Source organism: Rhinolophus sinicus, linkage group LG06 (assembly GCF_036562045.2).
Source record: "Rhinolophus sinicus isolate RSC01 linkage group LG06, ASM3656204v1, whole genome shotgun sequence".
Taxonomy (NCBI): domain Eukaryota; kingdom Metazoa; phylum Chordata; class Mammalia; order Chiroptera; family Rhinolophidae; genus Rhinolophus; species Rhinolophus sinicus.
Window position 1 is genome coordinate 125323198 of NC_133756.1, and position 19078 is coordinate 125342275.

A 19078-nucleotide genomic window follows, 5' to 3' on the forward strand; every position below is an offset into this window, starting at 1 on the left:
ACCTATGGGTTATCTGGAGCATCTGCTTTAGCATTATTTGTAGTACAGCCCTTGAACTTGGTGGGATTGAAATGCTGAATTCTGTCTCTCCTGTGGCGAGTACTACTAAACTCTCTTCGCAGCGTTTTCAGCCTTCCAGCTGCTGTTTTTACCAGATTTATTGGAACCTCCCACACATTTGCAGTTCTGGGGTCTTAAGGAATTGAATATTTATACACAGATTTGGGGATCCCCCCTTTAGTTTTCTCCTTTCTAAGATACTCCTCCCAATGCATAGCCATTCTAGCACCCCTAGACTCCATTATCTGATACCTTCAGTTGCCCTATGCTGCTCAGACTGGGGAGTGCCCTCACTAGAAAAGCTATGTAAAAATAGATGGGACCCAGTGTGGTTCCCTTCCTTCCTTGGAAATCCCCTCCAGTTTCTGCCTGCTTTTCCTCATTTGCTAATCCCTTTGAATAACTTCTTTTTCATATTTTTGTCCACAATTTATGATTATTCTCTGCAAGAGGGGTTAGTCTAGTATAAGCTACTTTGCTCTTGCTGAGCTGATATCTGTTAGAAGATTACGGAACATTGCTGGGATTGGTCCAAGATGAATATCTATTAGCTTTTAAAAATGTAGCATTCTTAGTGGATTAATGGCCAAGTAAAATAGAAATTTTAGTTTTTAACCTGTTCTTCCTCTGAGTTTGACTGAATGAAATTTTAAAACATCCTATATCAGAAGTAGTTGATGGCATTTTCTATGTTAGCTACATAGAAAAAGCTACATTTGTGATTTGGGAGGCCACAAAAGCACTTTTAACCGCTCTACCTGGATGCTTCAGGAACAATATGGAAAGATTCCATGGAATCTAAAACAGGAAATGAGTATAACAAGATATGTTGCTATTTGTCAGTAATGCTAATGGTCCTTTCCTAGTTAAATGGAAATCTAATTTTAAATGCAACAGATAAACAGGAGAAAATAGTATGTTATGTAGATAACGTACCATTGCTCCAAACGAGAATAAGTATACATTTGAGATGTGAATTAGTCCATATGTGTAACTCCCCGAGCAGCCACTTAGGGCTAATGGAACCTAGGTTACATTAGTAACATTTTCCCTGGTCAGTGGAACCTGGTATAGAGGGTCCACTGCTCCAGAGTCCTCTACTTTGTTTTGCCATTGGCTCCTTCATAACCTTAGATAAATCCTTTCTTTCTGAGCATCAACTTCTTCAAACAAAAAGGAGGAGTCCAGAATAGACAACATGTAAGGCCCCTTACAGCTTTAGGCTTCTACAAGTCTATGGTCAGAAGGGAGTTTTTCCTTTCGAATTTGAAGACAATCCTTCTCATTAAATGGATTTTAATCTATTTAAATTGTAGTTTTAATTCTTCTGTGTATTTTTTAAGGTTGCAATTGTGGCTCAGGACTTGGCAGCATTCCACACTGCGTCATCAGAAATGGGGCACCAACAGCACAGCCATCACTTAGTAACCACGGAAACCAGACCTCTGACCTTAGTGGCAACATCCAATGGCACCCAGATTGCAGTTCAGGTGAGTACAGTGGCAGCTGTCCTCTGTCAACAGCAGCGCTACTCTCAACTTTGTATACTGTGCTTTATGAATAACCTTTACAAGAGGCAGGGCACAGAACAATCTGTGTCACTTAGCCACTTGAGGGAAATTGCTGTGTCTGAGGGGGGTTCAAAGAGACGAACGCTTTGTTCTCTACTACCTTTGCATATTCTAGGGGAATTTCTAGCAAGAAAAATAAAGCTTGTGGTATATATCCCTGTGTGCACGCAGCCAGCTATCTTAACTCTCAAAATAAAAGCCTAATTAGGTAGTATTCTACAAAGCACTTAGGAGCTGCTCCATGGAAATGAACCTAGTGTAAACATAGACCATAAATCTGAGAATCACTGCACCGCCCTGTTTGACACTGCGGAATATCAGAAAACTAAGAAGAAAACCATTCTCTGGGAAGTCACTGGATTCAAGCAGAGAATCTAGAATGCTAGGTGCAGATTATCTTTCCTTGGGTGGAATTGTTTGTGTATTTACTTGGAAATGGGTTAGAACATACTCGGGGAAGTGACAGCCGTTGGTTTTAGTTTAGTTTATGGGCATAGAAGCTAAATGCTCAGGAAGCTCTCTACATATCTCCATTGGAAAACATGAGCATCTTTTGTCTCTTGAGTATGTGAAAGTTTATCAAAATCCTAAATAAAGAAACTGCATTATTCTGCAGGAATTGGTTTTTGTGCTCTTACTGATTGGATCAGCAGTAATACCTCAACAAGCCCAGGTGTCAGAATCATAGAGAGAAACTCCACTTCTGGCATATACTGTCCTTTGCCATTCTCTTGACTGTGGGTTTGTGTATGTTCCTATTTCAGCTTGGAGAACAGCCATCTCTGGAAGAAGCCATCAGAATAGCATCCAGGATCCAACAAGGAGAAACGCCAGGGTTGGATGACTAATCCTGAGAACAGTGAAGCAATAAAGCAAGAGGAGCCGTTCATCTTCAGGCAGCAGAGATCCATGAAGCCCAGGCCCAGGGAAATGAGAAATTTTCCATTCCTAAAATACTGTACACGTTTTTATGCAAGAGTGGAGAACGTTTTATTCTTGACACTTTTGTGTATATAACTCTTGGAATAGATTCCCAAATTGATTCGTTGTGTACAAGGAAGTATGAAATTAGGGCAATACAGTACATTTTCATGTTACTCTTTTATCAGATTGCAAACTCCCAGAGTCTTCATGCAAAACCAGTGAAGTCTTACGGAGCCTTATGATGGATTTTTAACTTACTGTGAAAAAAATAAAATAAAGGCTATATCTAAAACATTAAAGGTTCTATATGTCAAACAATCATAATTCCAAAAGCCATCATGGATAATAAAGGAGGTAAAGCCTTCAAATATTTTCCCCAGTTTAGTACAGTGTCTGCAGTTTTTGTTCTACTGTGTACTTGTTCATTTTTATTTGTATCTCACTGTCTGAAGACTATTCATTATAGTTTTCTATCCCTGTTAAATACCAACTCTTTAAGCTGAAATGCTAATTATATTAGCACTACATTGGATTATGTATAAAATTACAAAGTTACTTAAAATTAAAAAGTTCAATACAATGCTTTGGTTTTGTTAAAGACTTTATTTAGTGTTCAGGTTTTTGTTACTATTTTTTTAAAATAATGAACTATCAAAGTTCAACCACAGGCCAGAGCCCAGATAACAGTGCTGTAATTGGAAATGGCTTTACTCTGAAAATTAGGTTAGTGGGTTGGTGTAAATTATTTATTTTTGCTTATGTACTTTTGTGTTAAAGCTTATTTACCCTAAAGTTTGTTATTAATTTTGAATACAGCAATTTTTAAAATGTTACGGTTATATTTGTTTTATTAAATTGGTATCGGAGTGGGGGGAAGTGTTGCAGAGAATACCACAAAGGTAATAAATTATAACCCAACCTATATATATTGAGAGTATATTGTGTATCAAGCACAGAATAAGTACTTTTCTATACATTTTTATGTATCATAACCATTTTTGTGAGATACGTGGAATTTACAATCCCTGTATTTGTACAGGAGGAAACTGAGTGTCCAGAGAGGTTAAGTGCCTTACCCGGGCCATACAGCTGTGAAAAGGTGGGCAAAGACTGGAGAACCCAGACTTTCTGACTCTCAAGTCCAGTGCTTTTTTCACCATGGCACAACTGCCTTCTCTGGTGATAATTTGTTGGAGCGATTATGAAGATGAGCTTTGGTTTCTGATTGCCTAATAACGTGAGCACTTGAAAATCCATCTCTAATGTCAGAAATTCAGCGTGGAGTCCACCAAGGTCCAAAAGAAGGGGGGTTGTAAAGGGTTTTCCTGTAACAATCAGTCCCTCACTGTCGTTCACCATGCTTTGTTTACCAGGGAACTGAAATGGGGCTGTTTTTCATTTCCAGCTTCATAGTAAAAAGGAAACACAGGTTGTGCTGCTTAATATAAATGTTGTCTTTGATCAGGTTCTTAGAGGTCTTACTAAAAAGGGTCATGACTTAGTCATTTGAAATGGGAAACCCTTCTGGGTTGGGCAGGGGATTGGTCACTTGCCCTTCAAAGCTCTTCATAGACATAAAACATTAGAAAAGGTCTTAGTCACCCACAGAACCAGTCTTCATTCTTGACAGAGACATTGAAACCCCCAGAACTCCCAGCTGAGGCTCAGAAAGGGGCTGGCATGGGGGGACAAGAACAGAATCTGTGAAGTCACAGGGCGGTGCGCCTGCCTCCCGGCCCTAGTCCTGGTTGCTAACAGGGAGCTCCTCTACTAGGTCCAGCCAGGCCTGCTGTGCCCAGGACCCAAACCCAAGCTGTTGACCTCCCCGAGCCTCTAACATCTGCCTTTGCTCTGATTCCAGGCTGTTTCTCCCTGGCCCCAGCTCCTTTGCCAGCTGGACTGGGCAGGGCTGAGCTGGACGGTGTGGCCTGAGGGATAACTCAGCTCAAAAGAAAATGCCTTCCTGCTGGCACCAGAGAAAAGGGCAGAGGCGTTTCGCTGGTTTGTCTCCTACCTGCCTTCCTGGGAGCGGAACCTCAGGAGCCCAGGCTGGGGAGGATGTGCCCAAGGGAGGACTCCAGCTGATGTGCTGTCAGTTGCTATTCGGTAAAGCTGATGTGGGTTTTTTAAAGTGCAGGATGCAGAAAGGAGCCCTCCAAAGCTGAAAAGCCCCCAAAAGGCACTTGATGAAACGAGTACACTTCAGCAAATGGAGCCAGTGGGAGCATAATTGCAATACGATCCAGACAATGCTCAAGACAAACCTTTGAGCCCAAGAAAAATACCCCCATTTTATCCCAGACACAGCTCCAGGCCACCACAAAGGAAAAGTACATTGCCTACAGCCTGCACTTGTAAGAATTAAGGAAATAGAGGAAGATAAGGGCTTGGCTTCCTTAATCCTCTGCAGGTGGCAGCTGCCCAGAGGGTTGCACTGCCTCCTGCCTACCCCCCAACCCCTGCCACCAGGCCACAGGAGCAAGCTAACTGGGCGGTCTCACATGCTTCCTTCCTGTATGGCAGCCCTGGGACTAGGTGAGTAACTTGGGAAACCATGCACTCGGTGCTGAAATGCTGAAATGGACGGGATTCCATGTATCGTCCCAAGGAATTTCCGGTCCAGTATTTCCTGGCTCAGATACGATTGAGACCAGTCAAGTATCAGCAGACCCCAACAGTGAGCACGGAGCAGGAGGGTGAAAAGGAAAGGGGCACAGGAGAAGTCTGTTGTGAAGCATATGGGAAGTGGAGAAAGGCTGCCTCAGTCTCCTCTGCGGTCAGCACTTCCTTGCTTAGGTTTCCTTTAGGGATGAGGCGATCTTTCAAAGAACACTCCAGCCAAACACCCTCTCTGTTTTTGCCTGAGGAATAGGCTGCTTCGTGGACATGTGACCAATGCAGTTGAACAAGATCCTGCACTTGGGAGTTAATGCACTTGGGAGTTAATGCACTGTGGTTGTAGTCTTAAAATTCTTAGTAATTTTTTTCTTTGAATCTGTGTTCTGTAAGTGAAGTCTCATGGAACAACGGAGCAGGCATTAGGGCCTTGGACCCTGCACTGACATAGTCCCACCCCCGAGGCCTCCCTGGATGGGTTCTCACTGCCACTTCCCTGCCTGGCCTCCCCCTTCTCACCCTTACCCTGCGACTGCTGCTGCTGCTGTGCTCTCTGCCTCTGGCAGGAGCCTGGGTGCCAGTGCAGGAGGGTCAGTGATAGGTGCATCTCCCTGTGGAGTGGGGCGTGGTGATAGCTATCCTTACCCCAGGTTGGCAGCTCCGGTGTCCCTGATGGATGGCCGACTTTAGCCTCTTGCCAATGCCCCGTACTGAGTGTGTCCCAGCTCTGAGTTTTGAAGATACCTGGGAGTAGCCCGTCTGTTGTGAGTTGGGGTGGCAGCCTTGTGGAGAGGGGTGAGGAGATCTGTCAGGCTCAAGAGAGTACCTGCCCCAGGCACCTGTGCGGGCCCATGCCCTGGAAAGTTCTTTCTCTAAGCTCTGTGCCCAGGGGTCCTCACTTCCTCCTTCGATCTTTCCAGAGCCTGGCTCATGTTTGCCTCTTCTAGCCAGCTGGAGGTACCCTCCTCCTGGGATGAGGCACAAAATTCCAACTGTAATTTCAGTGGTTCCAAATACAAGTTAAATACTGTTTTCATTTAAAATTGACATTGGGTAATATAAAGATGAAGGGTAAAATTCATGCTAAAATTTTATTTTTTCTTAGAATGACATTAAATAGCAAAAAACGCCATGAGAAGTAGACTATGTGGGGGGGAGGGCGTAAAATATACACAACATAAAATTTACCATTTTAACCCTTTTTGAGTGTACAGTTCAGTGTCATTAAGGACATTCATATTGTGCAGCCATCACCACCATCCATCTCCAGAACTTCTTCATCTTCCCAAACTGAAACTATACCCATTAAACAATAACTCCCCATCACTCCTCTCCCCCAGTCCCTGCAACCACCTTTCTACTTTCTGTGCATTTGACTACTCTAGGTACCTCATATAAGTGGAATCATACACTATTTGTTCTTTTGTGTCTGGCTTTATGTGTACCTTTATCAGCACTTTTTCCCCTGCTTTTTGACCAAGAGGTTCCACATTTTCTTTTTGCACCAAGCCCCGTAGATTATGTAGCCTGCCCTGCTGAGGAAAGCCCTTCTATTAGCCCTTCTCTTTTTGCTGTCACATGAGTGTGACTTGTATTTTAGAACTATATTATCTGCTTCTCCTTTTAGATTATGGGCTCCCTTAATATAATTGGCAACTTCAACTTCCCCATAACTTCAGGAGGGCTTGCAGAGCAGCAGGTCATCTCTATCTGTTACCTCTGGCTCTAAACTCACCTAGCTTGAGGGGTTCAGAGAATCCTCCGTCCTCCATGTAGGAGTTTCATTTGCTTCCAGAGCACAGCTAAAACTGAAGGACAGGTGGCTCAGGCAGTTGGAGCTCCATACTCCTAGTGCCGAAGGCTGCCGGTTCGATTCCCACATGGTCCAGTGGGCTCTCAACCACAAGGCTGCCGGTTCAATTCCTCAAGTCCCGCAAGGAATGGTGGGCTCCGCCCCCTGCAACTAAGATTGAACACGGCACCTTGAGCTGAGCTGCCGCTGAGCTCCCGGATGGCTCAGTTGGTTGGAGCGCACTCTCTCAACCACAAGGTTGCCAGTTCAATTCCTCGACTCCCGCAAGGGATGGTGGGCTGTGCCCCCTGCAACTAGCAACAGCCACTGGACCTGGAGCTGAGCTGCGCCCTCCACAACTAAGACTGAAAGGACAACAACTTGACTTGGAAAAAAGTCCTGGAAGTACACACTGTTCCCCAATAAAGTCCTGTTCCCCTTCCCCAATAAAATCTTAAAAACAAACAAACAAAAAACTGAAGGACAGAAAGTCATGCTGAGGCAAATAAAGAATTGCTCAAGATTCAGGATAATTGCATGAATAGTTAAAATGAAAATTATCTGGCAAAACTTTTTCTTGACACTTGCCACATTCAAGTGAAAGAAAATGGGATTCTTGCTCTAATGTCAATCCCAAATCTCTCCCTAGTTTGCCTCACTTCTATAAGGTTTCCCTGTACACATTGGAGGCATCCAAAAGCCCTCCACAGACTGCTCTTCACTATTCTGTCCAAAAGTCCTGGCTCAGATAAAAGCCTGAGAAAGGTATGTGGAAAACAGCTCTAATCTGGGTTACAGACTCAACTGCAATGCCCTCCAGTCATATTCTGCAATTTCTATGAAAAAGCAAAGACATACAATCTCTGCTGTCGCAAGGGGGTTGCCTTATCTTTGTAAATAAGAGACTTCTTTGCTCCAAGCCAGTAACAGGTCTTTTTGAGGACCCTGGGAGAGCAATAGGTCCCAGCTGGGAGCAGCTCCTAACATTCACCAGTTTGTTTAGCCACACAAAACTCATCAGGAAAGCTTTCCCCCGTTGCCTTAGGGCTTTTCTAACGTCCTGAAATTGCTTAATGTTCTTTGAAGCAGAAAATCAGGAACAGAAAAACGGACCACTTTTTTCTGCAAAGGTGGTCTTCACTTTTGTGAAACTGGTGAAACCTTGTGGGTGTTTCAAAGTAAAAAAGGAAAGGACTAGTTAATGAATGAAAGGCACTATTGGTGAGTATTGGGGTCAGCCACCAGCAGGAGGCGCTGTTTAGGTTCAGGGAGCAATCCACAACCAAACACCACTTGCTTCCCACTTGCTTCTGGAATAAATCAACCAGCTGTGCCTGGGCAGGGGCAGTCTTTTCTCTAACCTTGAAGGAAATCATTTTATGTTGGGAGAAAACAGGGTGAGTGATGGGAATAGAAAGATTCTGACTGTCTCCTCGGGTCACTGGGATGACACTACGGAGGAAATAAACACCCACATCAGACCTGGAGACTAGTTTTGTCTCCTTGCCCAATCTGACAACCACTTTTGCTATATAACTAGTGTTGACCGAAGAAAAACCTCTGAGGGCATCTCAGATTCAGTCCTGAAATGCCAGTTGCCATCCTTGGGACTGGAAGGTGCTGAGGACTAAATATCATTGTCACACATACACTTGCAGGGCAAACCTCTGCCAGGCCTAGAGTCCTAAGCCCTCGTCACTTATTATCAGCAACATCCAACACTCCTAAGCCCAGTCCTAATGAATGGACAGGTTGCTGGCAGTATTTGGCATCTGCACCACACCCTACAGTCTCAGAGGAAGGTCAATAGGGCCACCTTTCTCCATCTCCACAGGGAGAGTCACTTGCTCACCCAAAGGCAGAGCCCAGTCCAGGAACCCAGGTCAACCTTGACCAGAGACAACAGGGTGCCAATAGTTCCTATCCCGTGTTCTTAGACAGCAAGTGTTGGGCTAAATGCCCTCCTCTGCCCTGCCTGTGGATCCAAGTCTAATAAGTGGATCTGATCTTGTCCCCGAGGAGTGAATCTGCCTTGGTCAGCTCTCCTGGATCCCAGACATGTGAAGCTGTGTCTGTGGTTATCAGAGCAGAATGCCAAGGGACTCTTCTTGCTGTTGAAATCCAGCCTGGTATCAGGAGTCTTATTCTGCCTGCCCCTGAATTCTCCATCTGTATGATCACTCTCCAGGTGGGCTTTTTTTAGTCATATGACACCACGTTTTTGCTTGATTGCCACTATTGACTATAACTTCAGATATAATGTTTTGCATGAGGGACTAATAAATCACAGGAAATAAATGGAAACGGAATTTTAAACATATGAAAAAATACACAATCTCACCTATAATAAGAAAAAAATAATAAAACTGTACTAAAATTACCACAAAATAAAGTTTAAAAAAAAAGTTATACCAAAATTGCATTTTTCACCTATCAAATTGGTAAATCTCAAAAGAGTTGATCTTTTGGCAAGGATGTAGGGAAATAGGTTTAAATAAAGTGCACATGTCCTTTGACCCAGCAATTTTACTCCTAATAATGTCCCCTAAGGATGCACTCACGTGTGGAGAAATGATGTCAAGAATACTCATTGCAGCATTGCTCCTAATAGCAAAAGTTTGAAGACAACCTGATGGAGTACCACTTAGATATATGTTGGGAGAGTCCTGCTGCCTTGGGCTCCTCTGAGCCTCTGCACTGTGTGAGAAGATTCTGGGTGGGGTGCTCTGGGGAGTCTCGGGATGTGGTAGGCTGAATAATGGCCCACCCAATATGTTCATGTTTTAATCCCCAGAATCTGTGAATGTTAATTTTTATGGCTCAAGGGACTTAGCAGGTGTGATTAAGGATCTTGAGATGGGGAGACTGTCCTGGATTATCTGGTGGACCTGATGTGGTCTTATAAGAGGGAAGAGACAGAGCAGGCGACACTGTGGTGACAGAAGTAGAGATTGGTGTGGTGTGCCTTGAAGACAGAAGAAGGGGTCACAAGCCAGGAAATACAGGTGCCACTAGACACTGAAAAAGACAAGGAAATGGATGTTCCCCTCAGAGCTTCCAGAAGGAACCAGCCCTGTTGACACCTAGACTTTAACTCAGTGAAATTAATTTCTGACTTCCGATCTCCAGAAGTATAACAGAATAAACTTGTGTTGTTTTAAACCACAAGTGTGTGGTAATTTGTTACAACAGCAACAGGAAACTAATACACCCGGTATCCTAGCCTTGAGAGCTTAGAGCCACTGGTCCAGCGCAGTCTGGCCCAGGGACCAGACCAGCTTCTGAAGGAAGTACTGCAGTCCCATCCGTGTTCTGGTTCTCCGCGTCCCCAGCCATGCAGTAGCATTGGAGCTTGACCTCCTTCAGGAGCAAGGTAATCTACAGAGAAGTCACACCACAGATAGCCAACCCTCTGGGAAATGGCGCCGAAAGCCTCCATCCACACTGGCAGCTCTCACAAAGGATCTGTATCAAATGGCCCGTTGGCATTCCACCTTCTACAAAGATTTCCTCAGGCTTCTGTTCTTTTTGGCCCCTGAGTTTAGATTTCCAGAGCACACAGATGCTTTGGCTGGATGATCATCGTCTCTTTGCAAGTTGAGTCACATGGACCCTTCCTGGCAGGAGGGAGGGCACCATCTCAGGGGGAACTCAGGATGACCAGGTGGTGACTTCCTCCTGCAGTTGCACTTTCCCCTTTGCCAGTCTGGGAGGGCCGGCACCCTGCTAGCTGGGGCCAGCCTGGTGGGGAAGGCACAGAAGCCCTCACCCTCCTCTCCCAGGGCTCTGTTTTGATCATACTGTGTGTATCTGCTCTCCTCTCTTTCATCTTTGAGATGAAGAGAACAGGAGCCACCTAATTAATTTTTTGACTGGATAATTACTGATTTTGGAAATAAAAATATAAATGAGGCTGTATACACACTAACAGGTACATAACTCTCAGGTTAAAACTGAGGAGGAAAAAAAGGAGCTTGAGGGGCCGGCTCGGTGGCTCAGGGGGTTGGAGCTCTGTACTCCTAGTGCCGAAGGCTGCCAGTTCGATTCCCACATGGGCCAGTGGGCTCTCAACCACAAGGTTGCCAATTTGACTCCTTGACTCCCACAAGGGATGATGGGCTCTGCTCCCTGCAACTAAGATTGAACACGGCACCTTGAGCTGAGCTGCTGCTGAGCTCCCGGATGGCTCAGTTGGTTGAAGCGCATCCTCTCAACCACAAGGTTGCCAGTTTGACTCCCGCAAAGGATGGTGGGCTGTGTCCCCTGCAACTAACAACCGCAACTGGACCTGAAGCTGAACTGCAACTTGACTTGGAAAAAATCCTGGAAGTACACACTGTTCCCCAATAAAGTCCTGTTCCCCTTCCCCAATAAAATCTTTAAAAAAAAAAAGCATGAGAAAAAAAAAAAAAGCTCTAATTTTGGAAGAACAGGGTCAGAAAAAAATCATTTTTTACGCTGTATATTTTAGTGTGATATTTCCCATTCTGGAGCACTAACTATGGATAACCTTTTATTTGAGACAAGATAGTAGTGAGTAGAACTGAGGGGAAATATGGAGAAATGAAAAACCACAGCAACGGACCAACCTATAGTATTTTCACGTTCTGGACCATGTGATGACTCTACCATCTGTTCTCTCGCAGGTATGCATCCTGCTGCTGCTCTCTGTTCCATTGCAGGTATGCATGCTTGGACCATTGGAAGAACAAGAGACACACACTCTCTCATCAGCCCTGGTGACCATCAGCCAAAAGAAGGGTGCCTGTCTGAGATGGTGTATTAGTAAATATGGAGAGGTCACCTGCCTTCTACCTCCTGCTGCCTTCAGGACAGTCTGTAGCCATTGTGACTTAGCTACTGTCTATCGTGACCAGCCATCTTCTGGAGGGAGAGAGCTTATCCATCTCCTCTAACCTACCTATTGTTGTTAAGACTGTGCTGCTTTTCATGAAGAGAGAAAGAAGGAGGGACAGCAAGCAGCTCACTGGCAAAATGTTCAGGATCTCCTATTTCTCACTCCAAAATCAGAGCAGCCTTGAATGAAAAGGAGAATAGCTGCTTTTTAAAAGAGAGGATCAATACCACATGAGGTTTGAAATGCTCTCCTAACACATCTCACCATTCTAAATCCTATCCAGTGGATAGTAAATCAAAGGATCACAACCCCAGGAAATGTTAAAATGAAGTAGTGAAAAGGAAAAACAAAGTTTAATGAAAAGATTAAAAGATAAATTATGGGCATAAGAAAATGTTGGGGAGTGGTAAATGTTCTAAATCCGGATTGTAGTGATGGTAACAATTCTATAACTAAAAATAATTGAATTGCATACTTTCAATAGGTGAATGCTATGGTATGTAAATTTACTTCAATGAAGCTGCTTAAAGAAAGAAAACAAACCTTTTAAAAAAAATTATGGTTCATCCAGATAATGGAATACTATGCAGTCTTTAAAAAGAATAAGGCAGTCCTATATACATTAATATGAAACAATCTCCAGGAAATATTAAGTGCAGAACAGTATGCATAAAATGCTACAATTTCTATTAAAATAGTTAAAAGATTACATCTATTTGCATAGGTCATTTCTGAAACAAAATACAGGAAAATAATAAAGTTGGTTGCCCCTGGGGAATAGGCTAGAAGTTGGGGGTGAAAGGGAGACTTGCTTTTCACTGTATACCTTTTTGTGCCTTTTAAATTTTGTATTATAAACTTTTATCTATTTAAAAACAAATAAAGTTGTTGTTTTCAAGAAAGAGTCCCAATGACATATTGAGGCCCTTTACCTCAAACAAACAGTACTTTGATAAAAAAAAGTTATGTTTGCTCATCATAGTTGAGCTATAGGCTGGCTGGTACAAGTTGATTATAATAAAATAGTTTGAATTTAGGCTTCAACATTAAGTTTGAATGGAAAAGTATGATTGGGTTTTAGTGATATATTCTTCAAGGACTGGTGTACTACTTACCTGGGCTACTCATCCCTGACTTTCTCATTGTCAGGAATGCACTCAGCTGCCCCCATAACAGAAAGGGCCCACTGGTCACCTCTCCAGGACAGCCTGGGGGAAGACACATGCACAGGGATCTTGCCCCTGTTCACATCTGTGATGGACGTGCTGTGCCTCCGTCTGACCTGACAGGGTAGGACCTAATTTCTTTCCAGTTTCCTTGGCAACTCACAGGCCGACAAGGCAACCTCAGCCCCTTTATCTGTAATAATCAGTGTGTGCTACTACTCTGGAAAAGTTTAAAAAAAAAAAAAACAAAAAACTGTTGCCTTTAACTACCTTCTTTGGCTAGCTTTTTTCCTTTCATCCTTATTGGGTGTCAGAAGAACCTGAGGAGGGAATAAAGCTCACTGAGTCTTACTCATACAATATGTTCTGTGAGGAAACACCTGCTCTTTCAGAGGAAAAAGAGCCCGAAACTAGGAAATGTGCTCAACCACTAGAAAAACTTTTCGAGTTCTCCTAAACAACTCCTCATTCAGTGGCATACCCAAACTGAATTACAGGCTAGTTTTAACTATACAGCAATGAGAATGTACGATCTTCAACTCCACGTAAAAGTACAGACGATCCTCACAAATAGAATGCTGAGCAAAAGAAACTAGACACAAAGGAGTACAGGCAAAACTATCCTCGCCATTTGAAGTCAGGTTACCCTTGGTGGGAGGTGGGGTTAGGCATGGGAGGAGAGCCCAGAGGGGTGTGGCAGGGTCAGCTTCATGGGCACAGGGTGCTGCACTTAGGGAGACCCTGCTCTGCTCTCACCATCTTCAAGTTCTTAGTAAGATGTGAACACGGCATTTTCACTTCTCACTGGGCCCTGTAAATTATATACCTCATGCCTGCTGCTGGTACTCTTCTGTTTCTCAATCTGGGTCTCGAATTTGGGAATAGTCACCAAACTGTACATATTTTGATATGTTTGTATAGGGAATATAGTTGATAATACTGTAATAATGATGTATGGTGTCAGGTGGGTACTAGACTAATTGGGGTGATTACTCCGTAAGTTACATAAATGTCTAAAGGCTACACTGTATATATACCTGAAATTAATATAATATTGAATGCCAACTGTAATTGGAAAAAAAATTTTAATTAAAAAAAAAAAGGTGAGCCTATAATATATCAGAGGGATCCTGGAAGCCCTCTTCCTTATCAGCACCTCATCACAGACTGCAGCCAGAACACAAAGTTGCTTGTCTGAGATGGAAAAGAAGACCACTCCAGATGAAGGATCCAGGCTAAGAAAACAGAAGCACAGTCTTTGCTCCCAAGAGCAAAGCTGGAGGAGGGAGCTAGGGATGTGGGGAAGTGAGGAAAGGGAAGGAGGGCTCAGGCATCAGCGACCTGCAAGGAGAGCTCCAAGTACATCAGGAAGGCAAGAGAATGCGTCTTCAGGACTTGTGTCATACTTCTGTCTGCCCTAGCCTGTTTTAGAGGCAATGATAAGGCCCTCCTCCTGGCTGTCTCTTTAGTTGGCACCTTGGCACTTTGACTTGTTCTCTCATTCAATCCATACAACAACCCTTAAAAGTAAGGTTTTTGACAATTTTGTGTATTTCTCTAGATGTCTTCCTGTGGTAGACATATTTGCTTTAGGTTACTTTTCTTATTATTTTTGTTAATTAAATTTATCGGGGTGATGTTTGTTAGTAAAATTATATAGGTTTATGGGCTGGCTTGGTGGCTCAGGTGTTAGGAGCACCCTGCTCCTAATGCAGAGGTCACAGGTTCGATTCCCACATGGGCCAGTGAGCTGTGCCCTCTGCTACGGCTTGAACCGGCGTTGAGGGGGAGGTAGAAGAAAAGGGGGAAAATTATATAGGTTTCAATTTATTATTTTTTAATGGGATCATTATACAGTTTTGTGACTTTTTAAATTATATCTTAAATATATTTTTATTTTCTACATATGGCTTTCTCATTTTGTGGACTGTGGTTACTTAGTATTTAATGCACATGTGGGTGGCTTCCTATTTTTGGTATTATAGGCAATGCTTGGGATACAGTTCTCCAGATCTCCATTTGGCTGATTCCCTCACTTCATTCAGGTTCCTCCTTACATGCCGCCTTCTCAGAAAAGCCTTCCTAGATCACACTATTTAAAATAACACTTCCCTCCAACCCTCACCATTTCTTAATCCCTTACCCTTCCCCTCTTTGCTAATAGAACTTGTTACTACTTGGTATTTTTTGTGTGTGTGTGTTTACTTAAGTATTGTCTGTCTCCATCAGAGGTCTCAAAAGTTTCATGAAAGTAAGAACTTTGTTTTGTTTCACTGCTGTGTTTCCAGTGTCCACAGGAGAATCTCATGAAGTATTTATTGAATGAATTAATACAGTGATAAACATTCCTTTACTTATTTTTTAAATATGTACAAATGTTTTAAACGTTTGCTAGGTCAAAGAGTATCAACATTTAAACTGTAACAGAAATCATCAAAACAATCTTTTAAAAATGGTACCCATTTACACCCATCCCCATAGTAGATAAGAATGCGTTTCCCCCATACCCTCCACAACACAGGATATTATCAATTTTTGTGATCTTTCCCCTTGATTTTAGAATTTAAAATGCAAGTGGGTTTTTTGGTAACACAAAAAAGTAGAGGTGCAAGTCTGACTCCTTTTGGATCCCACATCCCTCCTTCATAACATACATGCTGTGTGCCCTGCTGTCCAGAGGACTCCAGCATCACACTGCATAATGCGTCTGGCCCACCAGCTGGGTCCAGTGACACTGCTTTCATTAAGTCTGCCAGTTAGTTCTCACCTTGACTTTACTCCATTCTTGCTGGGGTTCTAGAAAGAGCTAGTCTTTAAGCAAGTAGTACTACAGTCTTAGAAACATAGTACTTAATACTAGCTCTATGACTGCGTGATGCAGGCATTCAACCTATCTGGATTTCATTTTCTTCATCTGTAAAATGTGAATAAAAATACCTCTCTCAGAGCATTCCTGTAAAGATTAGATAAATGTGTAAAGCATCTCACACAGTGCCTACCTTATAGCTGGCACTATGTCTTTCCTAGCTCCCTCAAAAGCACCCCAGCTTTTTGTCGTACTTAGGACATTTCTCATATTCTGACCTGTATAAAGGTAATGGGGAGAGGGTAGGACATGGATGGTGCCTGAACATAGTAGGCACTCAGCAGATGACTGCCAAGTACAGTTGATTTCTGCTTTCAGGGATTAATTAGTTCATCCTCACTGGCATGTTTCCATGTACATATTTACACCACCAATCGGCTGATTGTATCACACACTACCGGGTAGTCTTTATCCAATTAGCTACTGGATGAGCTCATTTCTCAATCCTGCTAGCTGAACAAGGCCTTTTACAGAACTTTAAAACTGACTCACTATTGAGTCATCAAAACATAGGAATATCCAAACACACGCCTGTTGCTACACAAAAGACCAGCATGGGATGTCTGCCTTATCTCCTTTCCCTGTCTGTAATGAGACAGGGCCCCTTGACTCACTGGAGGAGTCATCACATCTTTTGTGCTGCAGTAATCTGAACAAAGCTGGTCTGAATAACCACAGTGTGGCCAGCAAACAACTGGCCGTCCTCGTGGTCCTGCAGGTCATTTCCTGTGTATGTCACTAACCCAAGAGAAGAGGCAATTCATTAATTACCTGAAGGTGTACTGAGCACTGGCACTCCCTTATGATTCTTCCTATTTATAGCATTTCTGTTTAGTGACCTTTTCAGTTATTGATACTCATTAAGCATATAGATAAAAGCAGCCTTTGGGGCCTTTGTAAAAGACATAAAAAAGGAAATTGGAGAATATGGGGCTACTTGGTTCCGTTCCAGCAGAAAGGAGTTTTAAAATCGTAAATAGGAAGCATGATGTTTTGGCTAACTGCTTCACAGAACTATAGTTTTAAATAAGTGGGTTGAGCATTCCTCTTATCTAGGAATGAGATATGGTCAGTGGTCAGTGTTTTCTCTTGGGAAAAGTCTTGAAGTTAGTATCATTGCCACAGTGCTGATTGCAGTGGACTGTCAAGTTTTTCAAGATTAGGGGGCCTGTGCGAGGGCTAAGATCACTGGGAACAGGCCTGAAGAATTCTTTCACTAATAAGGCTGGTGATCGCCAAGGTTTTGTGTATGTACAGACACAACTTTGAAGTACCCTGGCATGGTTTCTCATAGCCAAAGACCCCAAGCAAAAATGGTATGAGTATCATAGGTCCTCAAACTTTTTGCATGTAATCTGAATAATTGATGTAATCCATACCTAAAGGAAATAATGAAATCTGCCCTTGATTATATAAATGTTAGAAGCATAAACAGAAATAGTATGTTAGTAGTATTTAAAGATTATTTAGACATGACAAGAAATATGGTTTATGTCATTAAAATACAAACTCTCAATTGGTTACTCTTCCTGAGCTATGCTTTTCAAGTTTTTATTATATCAATACTATCTCTGTTCTGATTCGATTATCCTCACTGGTTATACAGAAACTCAACTGTCTACCTGTATTACGTAAGCAAATTTATTTTGTGGATATCAGGAGTCAAATGTTGCATTTACTGACTACAAAGCCATTAACAAGTGTGGATTATTCTCCAACATTGTTATAATTAAGAGCACACATAACATTTATAGAACACTATTTGTAAGGGACAATGCTAGTTTCCATTTAATTCTTGGAACAACTAAGGAGAAACCGGATTTGATTATACAGTATTGTATTGTGAGGGTGAGCTGATGAACATGTGGCAAAATGGTCAAATGTCATCCATCAGAGGTTATTAAGACAAGTGACAGAGTAGAGAAATTTATACCTGGGAAGTCAAACAGGAGTAGTGGTAGGGGTTAGACCACATTCCAGTCTGAGATCTGGATTCCTGGGACCAACTGGCAGTTGGTAACAGTTAGAGCTGGGTAGGAGTGTTTGGTTACTGAGAGAACCAGCAGAAGGGGGAAGGTAAAGATAACAAGGAAGATGAAGAAAGTTAAACTTTTTTAGCATATTATTTGGTTTTTAAGTGAAAGACAGATTTGACTAACATGACTTTTTTTTTTAAATTTAGGAATCTGTCAGAATAAGCTCTTGTTTTGAGAGTTATTTCTCCAAAATCAAAAGCATAAACTAGAAAAGATTCAGCTTTAGGGAAAGCCTGGTTAGTTTTATGAAACATTTTTACAGACTGAAAAATTAGTTCCTAGTTCTGAAAGATCTTTCATTGGAAAGTGCATTCTTATGTTAATAATATGCACATATATTCATGCTTGTACAAAAAGTATTTGACAGGGTGATTTAGGAATCTCAATTACAAATCTTTAGGGCAGGACTCTTGCTTATTTTGCTAAGGAAGGTGAATGGGCTGACAATAGTGGTATTAAAGTGCTAAGTCATCTGTTTAAAGGAGACAAACAGGTTAAGTTTGTTCTTCCAACGCCTAGGGGCAAGATTTTTACTCAGTTATTACAACTTTACCACAAGCTCGTGGATTCTGCAAAAGTTGCCTAGCAATTTTATAGTTAGAAATAACACTGGGTAGGGAAAGAACAGGAAATTTGAATTAGATATGCCGTGGGGCAGGTGGGCGTAACCCCGTTTCTCCAGTACAGTGTGTGCGGTACTCAGAAAAGCATGAAATTTAAAAAATCAGAACAATCATTTCGAATTTCAGTTAGGACATTGCTGCAGTTAAACCACAGCACTGTGCCATGTTCTCAGCTGGAGGAGGCAGGTCCCGGGTTTCTGACTCATTTTGGCACTTTTGTTTTAAAGAACACAAGATTATTATTCAATTATTCCAGAAACATTTATTAAGTACCTTCTAGGAAGGGGACTTGGGCTGGGGGCTGCAGGGGTAGGTGGGAGACTTCTGTACCATTAAATTTACACTGAGAAAAATAAACCAACAAACATTTAAGTAAGGGCTCTATTATCACTAAGAAGATATTGGGCACCTAAGCCACATCAGAATACTGCAATGACAGAAGAGGTCCCTACACTCGGGACTTCATTTTGTAGAAGGGTATAGTAATAAACATACTTTGAGACAGATATAACCTGTTAAGGAAATAAGTAGGGTGTTGTGAAAGAATGAAGGGGGGAGGGGATGTG

At 42.5% G+C, this 19078-nt stretch overlaps 1 protein-coding gene across 4 annotated transcripts in view; it reads left to right on the forward strand.

The window, feature by feature from the left end:
- ZNF143 (zinc finger protein 143) overlaps nt 1–3388 on the forward strand; it is a 42922-nt gene extending 39534 nt beyond the window's left edge. For all 4 annotated transcript variants that reach the window (XM_019728891.2, XM_019728921.2, XM_019728911.2 and 1 more), the window contains exons 15-16: nt 1404–1550; nt 2396–3388. In XM_019728891.2, the coding sequence (XP_019584450.1) occupies nt 1404–1550; nt 2396–2479 (231 nt within the window). In that variant the 3' untranslated portion in view covers nt 2480–3388. The remainder of the gene's footprint in view (nt 1–1403; nt 1551–2395) is intronic.
- Nucleotides 3389–19078: the final 15690 nt, after the last annotated feature.